Source organism: Chionomys nivalis, chromosome 19 (genome assembly GCF_950005125.1).
Source record: "Chionomys nivalis chromosome 19, mChiNiv1.1, whole genome shotgun sequence".
Classification (NCBI taxonomy): Eukaryota; Metazoa; Chordata; class Mammalia; order Rodentia; family Cricetidae; genus Chionomys; species Chionomys nivalis.
Window position 1 is genome coordinate 3,505,439 of NC_080104.1, and position 20,918 is coordinate 3,526,356.

The following is a 20,918-nucleotide window of genomic DNA, read 5'->3' on the forward strand; positions in this document are numbered from 1 at the left end:
AAACAAGTCCGGACTTGGGCAGCAACTCAGCCCTGGACAGAATGAGAGCAGTATTGAGGCTAGGATTTGTTATCATTAATAATGCTGGTGACCCATGACTGACCCCGTGAGGGGCAGCGGCAGTGGCCCGAGGCCTTAGCAGGGAGAGACAGATAGGCTATGCAGAGAGAGCTGGAGTATAGGGTTTATTTAGCGGGTTATGGAAGAAAAAGGGAAGGGGGAAGAAAAGAGAGAGAAACAGAAGCTACCTCTACAGAAGAAGTGGGGGAGATGGGGGGTGGGGAGGGACAGGGAGACAGAAAGGGGAGGTTGGGAATGGGCAGGGCTTGTCTCTTAAAGGGACTGGGCACCAAGGTGATAGGCCAGGTCAGCAAATTACAGGATTTATAAAGGGGAAAACCACAAGTGGGTCACAGCCTTGTCGAAAGGTCTCGGGGTAGCTGACATATAACCTGTGTGGTTATGATGAGGGGAAGTACAGAATTGAAGAGTAAAGTAGTTAAAAATAAATCAGTACATCAGGCGTGGTGGAGACATGTGGTTAGTGGTTGTCATCAGTCATGTGGTTGGTGACTGTCATCAGTCATGTGGTTGGTTAGTGACTGTCATCAGTCATGTGGTTAGTGGCTGTCATCAGTCAGTCATACTCGCAGCACTTATATCCAGCCTAGAATTTGACTCGTTTTGGGAACTTGGGATCGTAAAGAGAGCATTAAGAAGGGTTGTTTTCGTTCATACTGGTATCACCCTGACAGGTCCTGTGGCGGGTGAGAGACAGACAGCTATGCCATGTAGAGAGAGCTTGGGTAGAGAGAGCTTGGGTATATTTAATGGGTAGAGGAATTATGGAGGAAAGAGGGGAAGAGAGAGAGAGAAAAGGGGAAACAGGGTAGGGCGGTAGTATAGTAGTTACCTCTTCTGAAGAGGGACTGACAGAGAGAGTGGGCTAGAGAGGAGATGGGAGATCCCTTGCCTCTGTGGCTGGAACGGGGAATGTTGGGAGTGGGTGGGACTTGTCTCTTAAAGGGACAGGGTACCCAGGTAACAGGCCAGGCCAACAGATTATAACAGAGGTAATCTTAGTTTAGTTCAATTTGACCATCACAAGATTAACAACATCTGAGTTACTCTGAATCATAACACTTAGGAGATGGAACCTAGAAAATGGAATTTTAAATAAAACTATTTTAATGTAGGTGTAAGGTCCAAATTGCAGGGACCCCCAAAAGACCACCAGGGAGACCAAATGCCATATCTAAAAGCAAAGAAGCTTTATGCAAGTTTGAACTTGGGCTTTCCATGTGTTCAGCACATCGACACAATCAGAGCCTCAAATTCAGTTGGGGTGGGGTTTTATCATAGCAGAAGTTGGGGTGAGGGATTTCCAAGGTTCAGGACCCCTGACTGACTGACATCTATCTGTAGCTTGGTGAAAGTGGATGGGTGTGTGCTGGGCTAAGGGACGCCACGAATCCTATCTACAGTGGTTGGAATGTTAGGTATGTTTTTCCCCAGGGCTGGTCAGTTCCTTTAGTGGTGCCTGGGTGGTCTCAGTTTGTGGTACGTATTGTGCCTGTCATGACTACAGTAGGTATTTGTAATTTGCAGCTCTAGAGAGTTTCACAGAAGAAGGAACTCTCAATCTGACATCACGTGGAATCTTCACACTGGAGTGATTATTTGCTAATACATGTATTGTGTATTTTTTAAAGTTTAAGGACTTTCTTATCACCTTCCTATACTAATGGATGATATTATAATTTGTATGCTACTTTAATTACCAACTTTGTCCTGTGGCAAAGGTATCTAACTAATGTCTGACACTAGAGAAGTATTTGCTTCTTACTTTGCTCATAAAATCTAAGATCTCTTCCTGATAATGTACATGTTAATGTTTGGTCATTACATACTTAGAGCAATTACAATACATATACATATATTAATATCAGTTTTTTATTTTTAACCAACATTTTATTGCTGCTCTGGAAGTTTTATCATAAGATATAGGCAAAATATAAAAGATAGTGCCGGGCGGTGGTGGCGCACACCTTTAATCCCAGCACTCGGGAGGCAGAGGCAGGCTGATCTCTGGGAGTTCGAGGCCAGCCTGGTCTACAAGAGCTAGTTTCAGGACAGGAACCAAAAAGCTATGGAGAAACCCTGTCTCGAAAATCAAATAAATAAATAAATAAATAAATAAATAAATAAATAAAATACAAAAGTAAAAGATAGTGATAATACAGTGTCTGATATTTACAGCAGAGTATATACCTAGTCCATCATTGTGAACCCAGACTCCCAGAATGAAGAGCAAAATACAATTCTGTATTTTAGTCCGCCTTGAGGATATTTAGGGGAATTTAATGGGTGGTAGCACATTTTGATAGTTTTTAAATGGTTACATCAGCATGCTTCATTTTCTTGCAATAGCTTTTTCAACATTTTACCTGAGGTAATGTCTATCCTTGATGTTGAGGTGTGTTTCTTATATGCAGCAAAATATGGACCTAGTCTGTGTCTTCTTATTGGAAAATTCACACTTTTTCTATTGAGCCATAGCAGTGACCAATGATTATTGATTCCTGTTATTGTTGTTATTGGTGTGTGTGTGTGTGTGTGTGTGTGTGTGTGTGTGTGTGTGTGTGTATGAGAGAGAGAGATTGATTCCCTTCTTTTGGCTTTTCTGGTATGAGATTACTTATTTTCTGTGTTTCTGTCCTGTCCCTTTAAGAGACAAGCTTAGGAAAACCCTTATATACCTAACTGGAGCATAATGAAAATCATCCCCCCCACACCACCCACCACCCCCCCCACCCCCACCCCCCTGCAGGTGGTAAATTAACAGGCCCAAGATGGAGTAAACAATGGCCCTATAGCTATCCACCAGGGAGGCAGAGTGAGTACAGGAACAAACAGGATGTTTAGCCGGAAATTGCAACAAGATGTCTAGCCAGAAACGGTCCTAAAGATGAACCTTGGGAGGAGGGGTAGACCTGTGGACCCTATACAATTTAGTTGTGAATTCTACTAGTTTCATTTTCTCAATATCTGAATGATATTGTGCAGTATAACTGTAGCAGTTTTCATTATTTATTCATTAGTTGGTGCAAATCCAGGATGCTTTTATTTCCTGGCTACTGTAAATGTAATCTCAGTCTAAGTGTAGCTGCCAAGCTCTTGCCATTCTGCCTCTTTTCTTGGGACTGAGGTCACCTGAGTCGTCTTAAACTAATTCTTAAAGGACATTTCCTGGGGGCAGGTGTGTGAGCAGGTTTTTTTTTAGGTGTGTCTGTGAAGGACTTGCCTAGAGGACCTTCTGGAGATTGTTTTACTTGTGCTTCTAAGGGGGTGGCGATTTCTTCACTATTTGCCTCTACAAGAGGTCTTGCCTAGTAGGCATTTGGCAAGCCTGGCTCAAGGAGACAGGAAGATAGTCCTGCATAGATCACAAGCTATGCTTACCAGCCCAGGTCTTGTCTTGCCTGTCTGCCAATATCTGTGGAGCTGAAGAAGGTGTTTCTGGAGCATCACCCTGCTTGATCAATTTTATCCTTGGGAGTCAGTCATGGAGAGCCTTGCTGAGTCTTGCTGAGAAACGGGTCAACAAGGGCTGATGATGAAATCCAGAAAGGTGAGGCCATGCTGCTGTCACTTCAGCACAGAAACAGCTTGCCATGGTCACACAGGTGAGCCTCTGGTGCCGGGAAACTGAGGCAGGTATCCACCTGCCCCTTTTAAGGACCTTCCCACCAACAGGTAGCCTTCTAATTCCTTAGCCTCTAAACCACTCTCTAGATCCTACTTTGAGCCCAAAGGACTTCCAAATTCTTCCTGGAACCCAGCTGCTTTATAAAGTTTTCCATGGGTCCCATACTGCCTTCTTAGCCATTAGAAATTGCTAGAGACTTTGATATTTTTGCGATAGCCTGATTAATCATATTGTTGAGCTCCTCAGTAAAACTAGAAATATAAGGCATGCAAACTCATATACTGTTGTTTTGAGGCATTCACTATTTTCTATTTTTAAGAAATGGTTGTGGTGGCTATTATAAGAATTGTGGGGGTTTGATGTTACGAGTTGTTCCTGTTTCTACAGACTATGGTTTTGATTTGTTGGTAAGAATCATGGTAATTGTAGTTAGAATGGCAAAAACCCACCAAACAACTGACAACAAATGCTGGAGGTGAGGAAGAAGGTAAATATTTATAGTTAGTAGAATATAAGCTATATTTTACTATGCTGATGGTCAGCACACAAGGTTCACACTCTGAATTCCTAACTATGGTCTTAAGCCTATCTCCCCAAGGCTGTTCCCCTGTTTGAAATATCTTAGCTGGACCAGGAGAGCCATCACTGGGAACCTTCATCTGGCGATGGATGGAGATAGAGACAGAGACCCACATTGGAGCACCGGAATGAGTTCCCAAGGTCCCAATGAGGAGCAGAAGGAGGGAGGACATGAGCAAGGAAGTCAGGACAGCGAGGGGTGCATCCACCCACTGAGACAGTGGGGCTGATCTATTGGGAGCTCACCAAGGCCTGCTGGACTGGGACTGAAAATGCATGGGATAAAACCGGACTCTCTGAACATGGCGGACAATGAGGCCTGATGAGAATCCAAGGACAATGCCACTGGGTTTTGATCCTACTTCATGTTCTGGCTTTGTGGGAGCCTAGCCTGTTTGGATGCTCACCTTCCTAGACCTGGATGGAGGGGGGAGGACCTTGGACTTTCCACAGGGCAGGGAACCCTGACTGCTCTTTTGACTGGAGAGGGAGGGAGAGAGGAGTGGGGGAAGGGGAGGGAAATGGGAGGCTGGGAGGAGGCAGAAATTTTTTTCTTTTTTCTTTTTTTTTTTTTTTTGGTTTTTCGAGACAGGGTTTCTCTGTAGCTTTGGAGCCTGTCCTGGAACTAGCTCTTGCAGACCAGGCTGGCCTCGAACTCCCAGAGATCCGCCTGCCTCTGCCTCCCGAGTGCTGGGATTAAAGGCGTGCGCCACCACCGCCCGGCTAGAATTTTTTTTTCAATAAAAAAAATAATAACAAAAAAAAAAGAAAAAAATGAAATAGCTGAAGTTCTCTAACAGAAGTCTCCTATTTGAGACTCATGATCATGCGGGAGACTCTCTAGCTGCAAGGCAGATCAAGGTGGTGTCTCTGGATGTGCATACCACAGCATTGCTCTTGGTCTCTGCTTATATACTGTCCAGTGGGCATCTTGGGGTTCTAGGACTGTGTTTGGTTATCATGAATTAGTGATGTCACTGGATTCTGGTTTTCAGGTGTAGCCTCAGGTGCATGTCTAAGGGGATTGTTTTTATTGTGCTCATTGTAGGAAGATATCTGATTCACATATGTTTGCCCATGATTAATAAATAATGCACTAGAATGCCTTGGAAATGATGATGGTAGGGCTTTCCTTTGGGCTACTGAAAAAAAATGGGAAAAATAATACAAATTATTAGAAACAAGTTATTAAAAATCGAGATCTCAAAACACTTACCTGTTATTAAAGAAGTGCTTCACTTACCTACCTGTCCAATTGGAGGACAAGGAGCAACCTTGTCATTATTCTCACACTGAGTTAAATATAAGCAGAGTATTTCATGTACTCTATCATGAGTTGGGCTCCACCAAATATTTCATGACCTAACAAGGTATGGTGTGGAAACAAACTTACTTTTACTTTTTTTTTTCAATAATATGGATTTACTATTTCTTTACTTAGCTCACAATACAGGAGAACATATTATACTTCCTTGTGAACATTGATACTTAGTACTTGATTCATTACCCTTTAGAAAGGAAACATGAGAAACAATGCTAATTTTACTTTGATACAATGAACAATAAATCCTGTTGTGCACAGGCTTTGTAGTTGTTCCTCGTGTGTTTTTACTAGAAAATGTAGTAATCCAATAGAGCCATCTTTATTTCATGTGACATACAATAGCTCCTATTTAACTCAATAATAATAATAATAATAATGCTACAAATGATAGCATAATTGTGTTTCAACAACCTCCATTTCTTTTTCTGGTTCCCAGTAAAATTAGAAAAATACTGGTTTTCCTAAAATTTCAATCCAATTCTTAATAAATTTCTAACTATTTTCAAAAAAAAAACTTTTCTTAAAAATTCATTGGATTACTATTAGTTAGAATATTTACTTTAATAGGCATTGTTTCAGCTTTCATAGTTGGAATCTTAACAATAAAACAAAATGTGCAAATGACTCAATTTACAAACTATTGAAATGTTTCTAAAATAAGAGTTCAAGAAAAGATTGATATTGACTTCATAAAATGATTAGGTGAAGGTGAAAGACCCCTGGAGTTGGGAGACTCTCACTCAAGTCTTAGGATAACATGACCCCTCCCAAGAACTCACAAGAGACCATCTTTGCTACAATCACATGAGGTTTATTGACAGGAACCAGCACCCTGGGGCTGAGACTCATATCCCACACAGTGGTAGAGAAGCTGGGAGAAGGGGTATTTAAGGGAAGAAACCACAACCCAAAGGGGGTAGGGAGGGCAACATTGGAAAATTCCAAAAATACCAGTGATAATCACAAGGGGTAACTCCCCGTTTCTCAAGATTGTTTCAAGATTACAATTTAACTTTATTGTCAGCTAGTTCCTGGAACAGAGTCACTGAACCGGCTAACCTAGATTTTTGGCTCTACTCTTCCTGCTAGATTTTTTGGCTCTATTCTTCCTGGTCCTTCAAAGGTAAACAACATAGGAGTGTAAACAGTAAATTTTTCTCACTTCTAGTTCCTCTTCAAATATAAATATAAAGAAAATTGCTTGGAATTTCCCTTTTGTTTAGAAAACTATCATACTTTGAATAATGAGCCAGTGGTATAGAATGAAAGATTTACTGAAATTGTTTTAAAAGATTCAATATACACTATTCATTAAAACATACATAGTGAATTCCAAGCCAACTGGAGCTCTCCAATGAGATCTTTTCTCAAACAACAAACCAAAATTATTTTTTATTAACAGAACAATTTATTTAATTTCTGAAAACCTTTCCTTTCTCTGTAACTTTTCCAGCAATATGCAGGCTTAATGGCTGTCCCTTGGACCCTATTAGCCTTCTACTATCCTATGTTGGAAGTGGTGCAGGGTTGAGGGCTGCTGGCCCAGTGAAGAGAGAGAATCACAACACAACTTCAGGATTAAGGGACCACCCTGACTTCAACATTATTGCTGCATTTCTCGGCTAGAATCAGAGGGCTGTCATTTTCAGTGTAGAAAAAAGTCCAAAGACACTCTACTATGCAAAATTACTTTCAATTCTTTCTCTCTTCCTCTCTCCATCCCTCTCTCCCTTCGTCCCTCTCCTCCTCCTTCCCTCCCTCCCTGTCCCTCCATCTCTTTCTCTCTCTCTCCCCTTTCCTCCCTCCCTCTCCCTCTCTTCTTCCTTCCCTCTCCCTCCTTCCCTTTCTCTCTCTCTCTGTCTCTCTCTCTCTGTCTCTCTCTCCCTCTCTCTCTGTGTATATGTGTATGTGAGTGTGTGTAAAAGAGAGAGAGAGACTATGCAGCATGACTTTCCTCAAATTAACAGTGGTCTTCTTGCTTGTGTCTACTATTACATGATTGCAACCTCATTTCTGCCCAATGGGGTTCTTCTAAAATTATTTAGTGAGACTGGAGAATGGTTAGACAAAGATACAGTTCTGCGGAAAGATGAAAACATCAGAGCCACAGCCTCCTGTTATGTGTAGTGTTGTCTTGTAACAAACCAGTTATTTATAGGGACTTCTGCTGAGATTAAGCTGGGTCTCTTCAGTGCATTTTGGAAAAGGATTTCAAGACTGATCAATACAAATCAGAGTTGAAATTTTATTTATTTTGAGACAGGGTCTCTATGTTGCTGTGGCTGTCCTGGAACTTGGGATGAAATCGATAATTTTAGATTACCAACTGTCAATTTCTTGGGGTCCACAGACCAGGTTAGTCAAGAATCTAAATAAAGGACTGACCTTCTCATGAAACCAAATTACTGTTGTTAAATTAGTTCAACCAAAGTAGAAGATCTGGATAAAATAGTGTGGTCCTGCCTAACAGGACTGTTATTTTCCTGATTTAAGATGTACAACCTAGCCGGGCGGTGGTAGCGCACACCTTTAATCCCAGCACTCGGGAGGCAGAGGCAGGCGGATCTCTGGGAGTTCGAGGCCAGCCTGGTCTACAAGAGCTAGTTCCAGGACAGGCACCAAAGCTACAAAGAAACCCTGTCTTGAAAAACAAAAAAAAAAAAAAAAAAGATGTACAACCTAAGAGAAAAGTTGTGAGTAATCCTTGTGCTCACATACAAATCCCTAATCTCTGGAGGACATGGCTATAAAACCTGTTTCGACTCTACAAAATAATTCTTTAATAATATAATTACATCATCTATATGGTCTCTTTCCTGCTTCCAAGCCCTACCATGACTCCTCATTGTTTTCTAATTTGTGTCCTGTTTTTCTTTAACAAAAGTTACATGGTAACAGTAGTTACTGTTTGCCTGTGACCCTTGTTTGACTGCAGGACTTCCCAGCAGTGAAGCAATGGGTTGGCTGCACTGGACATTGAGTGTGTAGTGGAATGTGCACACAAGGACGCCGCCTTAGGAGAAGAACAGGAAGTGCTTTGGGAGACTGGAAGAATTTCTACTAAAATAGAAACTTCTCACACTAGGGACCTGTCTGTCTGGGTGGAAGGCAGTAATATGATCTCTCCTCACCCAGTAGGGGAGCTGCTAATAACCTGAGGCTCAGCGGGGTGGCCCTAGATAATAATGGTCTCTGGGAAGGATGGCAATCAGGAGTACCAGTGCCAGAAGCTTGCAGATTCTTTCCAGGATTCTCTTTTGATTCTGCTTTAAGGAGTTGTGAGGGAGACTCATTCATGCCACGATGCACGAAAGCCAATGTGCTTAGGCCAAGAGAAGCAGTCTGCTGAGCTGTCAAAGCTGTTAGGACTGGGGTGGACCAGGTTGTGAATTTTTTAATTGTTATTATATTTATATTTATTTTTATTTGGTCCATGTGGTGGCCTGCACAGTGGCCCTTGGTCTCTGAGCCTCCCTGTGTGTGAATTTTCCTGGGGAGCAGGAGTTTCTTCAGGCCTGGCGATGGGAGACTGTGATGCTTGTTACGTCAGTTGTGTCCAGTGTGCCTAAGCAGACATTTCTTTTGTTGTTTGATTGGAAGAGAGATTGGGAAATTGAAGGTCTGATTCCTAGAAATTCTGAAGGTTCTCTTCATCTTTCAGGTTTATCTTCTAAATATTACAAATAGTTTAAAAACTGGTAGAAAGCAGTTGTTGGGAATCTTCCTTTAGTGATAATACCCAATTACAACTCTTTTAACTTTCCACTACCAACCAACCTCCTTGAGTGATAACTCAGGGAACCCTAAAGAAGATTGGGTAAGGACTGTAGGAGTCAGAGGGGGTAAAGGACAAATGTAAGTATTTTGCCTGTCTACATGGATATGTAACACATATGTGCCTGGTGAACCCAGTAGTCAGAACATGAACTCCAGAAACCCTGAACTTGGAGTTATGGATAGTTGTGAGCCCTCGTATAAGTATTGTAAATTGAACCCATCTCCTCTACAAGATCAGAAAATGTTGTTCACTCCTGAGCCACCTATCCTGCCCTGTTTTTTTTTCTTTTTTCCTTTTTTTATTATTTCCATTTACAATGCTTGCATTTTCATCTGTCCATCTCTAATGGTTTTAAACATTCATTCCCTTTTAGTAAAATCTTATTCATCTTACAATTCAAACTATGACAGTTCAGGTTTCTGGAAATGAGTGCAGAACTGAAATGAATGCATATCTCTTTGTAGGAACTTGAGTGAGATCCTCTTTTTGCAGGGAGTGAGAAAAGGTCCAAATATGTACCTTTGGCTGTCTTATATGTCATTACATAGAACAGACAGGCCTCTAACTAATGAGATTCACCTGCCCTTGCCTCCTGAGTGGTAGGATTAAAGGCATGAGACAGTATATACCAAAACGAGTAAACATCTCTTCGTAGCCAGCAATTGTTCATTCAGTTTCTCTGATGCATATCTAATCTTGTTTTTTTTTTTTTTTTTGCTTGTCTCTATATGTCTGTTAATAGTCATTTCTCTTGGAAGGGTAATCCTTTTCAAAGGGCAAAGAAATGACATATCTGAACCTCCTTTTCAGTTTCTTTCTAGGAAAAAAATTCTCTCTGTAATGGAATAAGTATGAAACACAATAATTATGCTATTGTCAAAGATGTATACATTGACATTGTGATCAGTATCACACTTTCTGTTGTACACATGTATGGGATATTTCAGAATGCAGTAACCTATGATGATGTGCACATCCACTTCTCTTGCGAAGAATGGGCTTTGCTGCAACCTTCCCAGAAAATTCTCTACAAAGATGTGATGCTGGAGACCTACAGTAACCTTACTGCTCTAGGTAAGACTGAATTTCCCTTCAACATTTAAAATAAGGAGACAACTATGTCTTGGTTATTTATGCTCTTCTATAACTGAAGAATGAGGTGAATAAATCAGGCATGGTACTTATGGTCACTGAATATAGTAACTTAAAGTTTGCATAATTTCCAGTAATATATCATGCATTTTCTGATTCTATATTTTAGGCTATAAATGGGAAGACCGTAATATTGAGGAACATTGTCAAAGATTTAGAAGATATGAAAGGTAATTTTCATGTGCAAGCTAAAACAGATGTCCTACAGAAGAATTTTAATGTGCCTTAGAAGTTTTAAAGAAAAGCAACTGTCTAAATAAGCACACCTTTAAGTGTATTGATGATTATTAAATTCTCACAACACTATGTACCTAAATGTCAAGTATCTAATCTGTTTACAAGGCATTCTTCTAAGAAATAAAACACTACTGGGCAGTAGTGGCACACACCTTTAATCCCAGCACTGGGAAGGCAGAGGCAGGTGGATCTCTGTGAGTTTGAGGCCAGCCTGGTCTATAAGAGCTACTTCCAGGACAGGTTCCAAAGCAACTCAAAGAAGGCTTGTCTGAAAAAAACAAACAAAAAAAAAAAAAAAAAAGAAAAAGAAAAAAATAAGAAGAAAGGAAAGAAACAATGCATTAACAAATATCACCATTTTAATTATAACTCCATAAGAGCTAGGCTATATATAGATGTGTCAATCATTTTAGTGATATAGCAAAACACATACCTGATCAAAAGTACATGTTAAAGTCATTTAATAAGCAAATAATCCCTAGTAAAGTTAGTGCTACTCATGTTCTTGTGGTGAGTTACCAAATTATTGTGAGTGTGGGAATTTATGAGAGTTAAGAAGGTTATTGTGGAGAAACTTTAATAGCATATCTCCATGAGGAACAAAAAATTTAGCTGTCATGGTGCAATATGGAAACTTTAATTTGCTCTGTCTTTATTGGTATATTATATGTCACTCTTGAAACAAGCCATGTATGCCTAAAGGGTAAGGAAAGAATAGCAATGTACTTCCCTCCTAGAACAATTAGAAGATATGCAATAGTCCCCACTTTGAGTAGACTTTATGAATGTGAAATAAGTTTACAATTATTTTTTTTCAAACTTCATCTGAAATATATTAACTCATACCACAGAAAATTCTGAATACAAAAAGTGGGAATTCTTCTGTTTGTCCTGGTTCAGTTTGCAAATGTAGTGTGACTCACAGTATAGGAGAACGTTATGAATGTAATCAGTGTGTAACTCTGAGTTCTTCCAGTTCTCTTCAATTACATGAAAAAGCTCACATAAAAATGCTATAAATGTGAGCCATGTACTAAGTACTCTTAATATCACAGGTATCTTGAAGCACACAAAGGAACCCATAATGAAGAGGAGCCCTATGAATGTAAACAACCTGGTAAAATCTTAAGGTCTGACTCTTCTTTACCATTATACCAAACTGTCAAATTAAGTCATACAGATAGAAAAACATGCATCAACGTAATGAATGTTGTAAAGCATTTACGTGTGTCAATTATCTTCACAGGCATAAAGGAAGTCATACTGAAGAGAAACCCTATGCATGTAGTCAATGTGGTAAAACCTTTTCACAGCGGAGTTACCTCCACATTCATAAAAGAGTCCATACTGGAGAAAAGCCCTATGCATGTAATGAATGTGGAAAAACGTTTTCACAACAGAGTCATCTCCACACTCATAAAAGAACCCATACTGGAGAGAAACCCTGTGAATGCAAACAGTGTGGTAAAACATTTGCAGATTACAGTCATCTTAAAAGACATGAAAGAATTCATACAGGAGTGAAACCCTATAAGTGTAATCAGTGTGGTAAAGCCTTTTCAAAACATGGTAGTCTCCAAATACATAGAAGAACTCACACTGGAGAGAAACCGTATCAATGTAATCAATGTGGGAAAGCTTTTGCAGATTATAGTTATCTTAAAATACATGAAAGAATCCATACTGGAGAGAAACCCTATGAATGTAAGCAATGTGGGAAAGCCTTTTCACAGCCTGCTCATCTCCAGATTCATAAAAGAACTCATACTGGAGAAAAACCCTATGAATGTAAACAATGTGGTAAAGCATTTTCAATTTGTAGTTCTCTTAAAATGCATGAAAGAACTCATACTGGAGAAAAGCCCTATGAATGTAATCAATGTGGGAAAGCATTTTCGTACCTCTGTAGTCTCCAAACACATAACAGAACTCATACCGGAGAGAAACCCTATGAATGTAATGAATGTGGGAAAGCCTTTGCAAAACATAGTGCTCTCCGAACACATAAAAGAACTCATACTGGAGAGAAACCTTATGAATGTAAGCAATGTGGGAAAACCTTTTCACAGCCTGCTCATCTCCAGATTCATCAAAGAACTCATACTAGGGGAAGACATCCACGGCCCATCTGATGCTACTTTGTTCAGGTGGGCACAAGCGACCCACAGGCCAACCTGGGTCCTCAGGACCTGGGGCGGCAGAAAGACATACAGGGCTCATCTGACCGCTTTCTGCTCAAGCAGACACAAGCCAGCCTGGTTCCTCAAATTGTGCCATGGCAGGAAGATATGTCCGTGCCCATGTGATACCACTTGACTCAGATAGGCACAAACCACCAGCATGCCAACTTGAGTCCTTAAGACCTTGACTGGACAGAAGACATCCAGGGCCCATCTCATGCCACTCAATGCAGGTTGCATCAAGCCACCCACAGACCATTCTGTGTCCTCATGACCTGGGGTGGCAGGAAGATATTCAAGGGCCCACCTGGCACCAGACAGTTGGCTCCAATATGTTGAACAAGTATATGGTAGAGAAAGAAGTGAATGGTCCATATGCTATGGAAACAAGAAAGAACAGAAGTAAAGGTGATAAGGTATAGGCTGATGTTGGAGGCTTTCTTACCACTCAGGGCCATTATGATATCCAGTCTTGGGCTACTGCCAAGGGTCATCTCTGGGTCCCAGGAGAGTACCACAGCAAGGGTCTGTTGCCAACAAATGGCACAAGAATGCCAAATATCTGCGGTGCCACTGGTGTCCATCTAGGTGTCTAAGAGCCATTCTGCCACCAGAGTCATGCTGATCTAGGTGGCCTGTGCTGCCATATGGGGCCATTGTGTGTTGCAGGCCCGAGCTGCTGCTGAGGGCCATGTATGGGTCCGTAGCCCTACAACAGCCAGGATCTGAGCTGACATCTGTTGTTCCTGTTGCAGCTGAAGGATGTGTGATTTCCTGCTGTCTGGTTTGCCACCTGCAACCATATTGGTACCCATGGGCCATGCTGCATCTGGACTATACAGTTATAAATGTTATATACTGATCTCTGGTGAAATCTGGTCCAGGGCTACAGCTGGGGGCCAAGTCTGGGTCTGTGGATCTGGTTGCCAGGAAGACCATGTGAATTCCTGGGGTCTGGGTTGCCACCTGGGGCCATGTTGTTTGAGAACTTCATTGCTGCCACAACCATTCTGGCCTGTGTGGCCTGTGCTGCCACTAGAAAACATGGTGACATATGGACCCAGCTTGCTGCCAAGGACTATATCTGACTTCATGGTCCTACTATAGCCTCAGTCTATGTTGAAGCCCATAACCCATGAAGCCATGAAGGTCCAGATCAGCCACCTGAGTTCATGTTGAAGCTGGGGCCACGCAGATCTGAGCAGCTCATGCTGTTACCCAATGCCAGGTGATATCTGGGCCAGAGCTGCAGCTAAGGACCTTGTCTGGGTTTACAGCCCTACTGCAGCAACAGTCTGTGTTGATGTCCGAGGTTCCTGTTACCATGGAAGACCATATGAATGCCAAAGATCTGTTATGTTAGGATCCCAGTGCCAAGTGCCAATCTGAGGGGCACTGCCACCTGGAACAATAGTGACATCCAGACCTGGCTGCTACTGCGGACTATATCTGGGTTTGTGGTTCTACCCCAGCTGGAGTCTGTGTTAAAGTCCCAGGCCTATGTTGCCACCAAACATTACTTGGAAACCTGGGGATAAATCCAAAATCTGTGACTCTGGTGTCTGGTCGCCATGCCGCGACCAGAGCCATGCTTGCTTGAGTGGCCTCTGCTTCTGCCCAGAACCAGGATGTCATTTAGGCTCAAGCCCCTGCTGGGGGCAATATCTATATCTGTGGTTCTGCTGCAGCAGGGCTCTGTGTTGTTTGTCCCATGTCATCTCAGAAGATGATAGAAACTGTGTCATGAAACCAGAGGGTCGTGCTGAGCCATCCCTACACTTGGCTTGCCCCAGGAATAGCTGGTCCTGTCTCTCATTGGACATTACAAGAGAATTACCCCTATACCTTCACTCTGGGGAGATGGCCCCACCCCTCAGCATTGGTGAGAGAGGAATTACCCTGATAACTTGGCCATAAGGGAGCTGGTTCCACCCACCCCTTGCCAAAGGGAGGAAGCCCCAGTTGCCTGGACTGACCAGTTCAACTACTACTCAGACACAGCTGGGCCTGGAGTTGGCCCACTCTAACATCTACCCTATTTAGGACCTACTGGAACTCACGAAGGGACTGGTCCTGTGGAGCAATACCTCAGGATCTCCATGACTTGGGATAACTGTAGGATATCCAAGAGGAGTTTTGGTGAAGATTCAATGATGATGCTATACCAGAACCCAGAGGCCTTGAACAAAACCAATGACCCATTGCAATGAATATTTGCAAGTTAACCTGATTGGACAAAAGGGTATGCTTTGAAACACCAAGGCTCCAAACACCACCAAGACCAATGAGGTGTTGGAAAGGTGAAAAAAATGAAAGAGCAAAGAGGTTTTTTTGTTTTGTTTTGTTGTTTTTTGCTTACCTGTTTTGTTTTGGTTTGATTGTTTAATTTTCTTTTGGTGGGAGGATTGTGCAGGGATAAGATGAAGCTACAACTGGACTGGAAGGCGAGCAGAATTGGGGGTGTATGATGAGAAATTCCCAAGGATTCAATAAAGAAATTGTTAAATTTAAAAAAAGATCTCATATTGGAGAAACCCTATAAATGTAAGCAATGTAATAAAAACCTTTGCATGTCACAATTATCCTCAAAGTCATGAAAGAATTCATAATGGAGAGTAACCCTATGTAAGTAAGCAGTGTTGTGATTACCCATTACCTTAGTCTTTGACCCTAAAAGAATTTATCCAAAATTAAATCTTACAGTGTGTTAATAGTTAAAGCCTTTGTATATCACAGTAGAATTTGAGGATTTTAAAGACCTCATACTGAAGGAGAATCCATGAATATAAGGAATTTGTTAAGGTCTTTAACCAACAAACTTACATTTTATTACAAAAAATTATTTTTCTGGAGAAAAATAAATTTTATTTGTCTTTCATGGACTGTGAATTTGAACAAAGGTAAACTTTGAGTATCACACTTTTCAATTACATGAAATAACTCATCCAAGTATAAGACTATGAATGTGTGGTGATGCCTTTTCTATTGCTATGATGAAACACAACATCTAAGGAAACTTATAAAATGTTAGTTTGGCACATGGTTCTAGTGGAATACAAGATTATCATGAGAGAGCCATGGCAACTTGTGCCAACCATGACAGCGAAAGCAGGAAGCTAAGAGCTCATATTTTTAACCTGAAGCATGGAGCAGAAAGTTCAACTGATGTGAGGATTTAAAAATCTCAAATTCTACCACCAGTGAAATATTTCCTCTACAGACTGGCATTCTCTAAACATTCCAAGTGATATCAACAACTGAGAAGTATTCTCTCATTTTAAAGCCTACATGCTTGCTTTCTGTCAGATGAACCAAGTAATAATAATAATAAAAAACCTCTTTATGTAAACATTTTGACACCTCAACATCTGGGTTACAGGAATTAATGTTTACATAGAAAAATAGTTATGAATGAAAATGTTTTTAACAATTTGTTCTAATTTTTATTATATGATGTTAGTGTGTCTTTGGGTACATCCATGTGCTTGATGGTTCCCAAGAAGATTAGTGTTAAGTATGGAGCATAGCCCCAGCCCCCCTGGCCTGGGAGTTGCATTGGTCTGGACTCCAAGTCCCAGCATATGCCACTCCCACTGGGTATTTAAGTGGGCTCCCAGAGGAGGAACACATGGTTCTGGGTTTGCATGTGCTCCCTGCTTTCCTGTCTCCCCGCCATGCGCTTGGCCACCCAAGAGCATCATACTTAAGAAAATGATGGGCATTTTAATTTGGTTTGATCTTATCCAATTAAACTTCTTTGTGCCAGTGAAGCCACCCCTCTTATTACTTTTTTCCTAACAGTTAGACCCTGTGATCTTTCTATATTTCTAGCAGGAAATATATAGGAAGTTGTCAAAAAAAAAAAAAAATCACCCGGTTCCTGGGCACAAACTTGTCTTAACTACTCGGTTGTCTCTAGCCCTACAAATATTTTACAACCTTTATATATAGTCTTGACATTAGGAAAGAGGGAAGAACTCATACATGAGACTAGCCCTATTCATGTAATCAGTATAATAATGACTTTAAGCATCACATTTATCTCTAATTTCAAGAAAAAAATGTATTATATTCTTTAAGCAAATACATTACCATATTCACTCAAGTCTGATGGTGGAGATCACAGTGTTGCTTGTATTTTGCATTTGTAATTGGTATTGAAGTGTTCTGTATATGAGGCAAGTCCATTTATAGAAGTTTATTTGGTAGTTCATATATTACTTCTCTGATTTCTGTATTTCTTCTGTTTTGCTTTCAGTTGGTGATAATTTTATTTTGCTGAAATGTATGGAATGGGGTGCCCATCATCTAAGTGACTCATTGTTTATTTAAATATCAGACAGTATGTGATCATACTTTTGAAATAACTGTGTCTGAAAATAACTGTGGTGGGTTTTTACTATTCTTTTTTTATGTTTTCACAAATTTCCTTTAGGTGTTGTTTGTGTTCCAGCTAGGCCTGGACGTCACTAAATAGTCAAGGCTGCATTTGAACTCGTGATTTTCTTGTGTCAGCCTCCTGAGTACAAATTCAAGGATAGAAGATACACTCCCAATGTCTACAGTTTTGTCAATACATTTTTAAAATCTTTATGTTAAAATGCTTAATGGAGGAGGATATAAGAACCATTGAATATATTATCTGTGCACCCTACGCAGCATTTTCATATAGCATTGTGATATAATAAGGTAGAATAATCAGCAATCAATTGTACATTGTATAACACAGTTTGGTGTACTATGGATATATATATAATTTGACATTCCTCCTTATTTATGATGCAGTTTTTATGTGGCATTCCATCTTGAAGTTTTGCCTTCTAAGGGAATTATCTAGAAATTCTAGATAATCTAAGGGCAATGAGATTTCTTTTTTAAAAAAAGATTACCATCGTGTATGTGTGTGTGTAATATGTTTATGGGTTTCCATGCCATGACAGATGTGTTTCAACTGGAAGAAAATTTCGCGGGGTTTTTTTTTTTTTTTTTTTGGCTCTTTCATATGGCAATTGCGGTGATTTGAAAGAAAATGGTCCCCTTAGGTAGTACAAGCTGAAAGCTACACAGAGAAACTCTGTCTTTTTTTAAAAAAAAATATTTATTTACTTATTATGTATACAATGTTCTGTCTGTGTGTATGCCTGCAGGCCAGAAGAGGGCACCAGACCTCATTACAGATGGTTGTGAGCCACCATGTGGTTGCTGGGAATTGAACTCAGGACCTTTGGAAGAGCAGGCAATGCTCTTAACTGCTGAGCTATCTCTCTAGCCCCTGAAACTCTGTCTTAAAAACAAAACAAAAAAAAGAGCTTTGGTAATACAAGTTAGAATAGAAAATAAACTAGGTACAACCTTTTGGACTTATCACAGTAGGATAGATATGAAGTATTTTCTCTGAACTTGTTAATTGCTAATGGACTATAAATTTTTGATGTATTTGTTGCCTGTATACAGTTGTGCTTATTGTTTTTCTTATATTGGTTATAACCCTTTTTATTTTAGACAAAAAGGGGAACTGTGTGATATCTTATTTGTACTCTACAAATAAAGCTTGCCTGAATCTCAGGGCAGAGCTAGCTACTAGTTAACTGTAGAGGTCTGGAGGTCTGTACAGAAAGACAGGAAGTGATATGACTGGATGGAGAGATGAGTATAATCACTCTCTTTTCAACTGAGGAGTTAGCAAGGTAAGAGTTGGCTGTGGCTTTTTCCTCTTCTTCTCAGATCTCTCAGCATTGGCCCCAATATCTAGCTCTGGGTTTCTATTATCAATACTAATTAGAACTTGTGCAACAGAAGTGTGTGCTGTGAGTTTATCTTTCTGAGTCTGGTAACAAGGAAAACTATCTAGACCTACTAGTAGCACGAGGAGAGTGAGTCATGTGGCCTAAACTTTGTACATGAGGAGAACTAAGAAGTTAGCTGAGGCCTTGATTTAAAAAAAAGGTGTTTATTGTTAAATCTACCTATTTACAAAGATTATATTGTAATAAAACTTTTTATGGACTTAAGATGTTTTATAGCCTTAAAAATACTAAATATATCCAAAAGTTATTTTTAGCATATTTATATTTAGTATATTTAGTATTTATATTTAGTATTTAATTATTTTAGCATTTATATGTAGTATTTAATATATATTGAGTATTTTGTAATTTAAATGTAAAATTTTAAAATTTCTTCTTAAAAAGATTTATGATCTCTCAAAAAACAAGGTACCCTTTCTTTACTTCAAGTCAGAAAAAACAGGGCACAACCATAATCCACATGAGGTAAAAAGCAAGCTCTAATAGTATAGATTATTTAATGTTTAATATCTAGGATTAACTTATAAACCTTGGTTTAAGAACAAGACAGGAATTATTACACAAAAGTCCATCTTAATATAAAATATATTGGAAACCTATTGTCCCCTTCGTAAGCACACTGCACGTGGCTACCTTTAATTATATGGTGGTGAAGTCACGTCCGTCTTCTCCAACCCTAGCAAGGATGGCAACAGACCACATGTTGCTATGTTACTAGGTTTTGTTTTTGTTTGTTTGTTTGTTTGTTTTTTCAAGACAGGGTTTCTCTGTAGCTTTGGTGCCTGTCCCGAAACTAGCTCTTGTAGACCAGGCTGGGCTCGAACTCCCAGAGATCCGCTTGCCTCTGCCTCCCGAGTGCTGGGATTAAAGGCGTGCGCCAACCACCGCCCGGCTATGTTACTAGTTTTAAGTTGACCTTTTGTCTATATTTAATAGATTTTCAACCAAATCCCATCCAATTAACTTATAAATCTTGAGGTGTAGAATGTTTATATAACCATGTCCTTTTTTGTTTTGGTTTTTGGCTGTTCAACTTTGCTCTCTGTGCCAGTAGAATCAGCCCGACACAGGGCACAGAGGAAACTTTTAAACATGTTTTAATCTAGAGGAGAGAGCCAGACCCCAACTTTAGAAACAGCTTTTTAATAAAATTGAACAGCAAGAAGCATCTTTAATGTTATCTACACCAAAAATCCAAATCCAATGACTAGAGAGTTCAGAGGCATATTCTGAGGTGCGTCTATAAGGTACCCCATAGTGACTGCAGTGACAAAGGCGCCAAAGGCAAAGATACCAACCCATTTTTTTCTTCATGCCATATTTAAATGGCATTTAGCTTTCTAATGACACAGTTTGCTCGAGAAATAGACAAAAACTTTGGTGGGAGAGACATTTTGTTATAAATTTTATAGATTTTGAATCTTGCCTAATGGGCAGTTTATAAATGTTGAGAGAAGAGTTAGAATAATTTTAAGGCATAGAGAAAAGATTTTTAGTGGGTCTTTTAGTCTTCTGCAAACAGGATTGTAGCTCCTAGGAGAGGAGAGCATGGCAGCGGATATGTGGCGCATGCGCAGGGGGCTGTAACGTCTGGGCAGAGTGTTTTCACCCAACAGGTGCAGTTGCCCCCGCCCCCAGTCATCTTCCCTGCTGGGTGTTCCCAGCTGTCCTGGAATCCTTTGCAGTGCACTGCCACGGTTAAAGTGTACCAGGTGGCAGGTTGCTGAACAGGATGCGGTTCCCTGCAGAACCCACCCCTGGCCATGTTCACATGCTCCCCGATCACCATCCTGTACCCAACACTAGAGTGCCTGCCACCCTTGGAGGGGAGGGGATAGCAGCAGGACACAGGGAGGGGGCTGATGCAGAGGTGGAGGGGTTGGGATTTATAAGTGGGAAGGATTCTCCAGGGCCACTGGCATAGCCAGATATGTTCAGCAGAGATGAATCCTTTGGGTGGACTGGTCAGAACCCACCCCTGGTTCTGCCCTCACGTGGAGTCACAGGATCTGTCTGGCGGTGGATGGGACGGGGTACTGCGGTAGAAACAAAGGCTTTACTCTGCAGCAGGCAGGTTGCCTGGAAGCAAATGTTGGGATATGGTCTCCTGCTTCGCTGCACTCTGTAGGCAGTGACAAGGTCATGGGCTCCA

At 40.6% G+C, this 20,918-nt stretch overlaps 1 protein-coding gene across 3 annotated transcripts in view; it reads left to right on the forward strand.

Annotated features, from left to right (window-relative positions):
• LOC130862106 (zinc finger protein 431-like) overlaps positions 1 to 18,976 on the forward strand; it is a 32,188-nt gene extending 13,212 nt beyond the window's left edge. Inside the window, exons 2-5 of one of the 3 annotated variants that reach the window (XM_057751508.1) lie at positions 10,338 to 10,464; positions 10,652 to 10,712; positions 11,835 to 11,909; positions 12,026 to 18,976. In XM_057751508.1, the coding sequence (XP_057607491.1) occupies positions 10,338 to 10,464; positions 10,652 to 10,712; positions 11,835 to 11,909; positions 12,026 to 12,911 (1,149 nt within the window). In that variant the 3' untranslated portion in view covers positions 12,912 to 18,976. The remainder of the gene's footprint in view (positions 1 to 10,337; positions 10,465 to 10,651; positions 10,713 to 11,834; positions 11,910 to 12,025) is intronic. The other 2 variants (XM_057751510.1, XM_057751509.1) reach the window with 2 other exon arrangements.
• Positions 18,977 to 20,918: the final 1,942 nt, after the last annotated feature.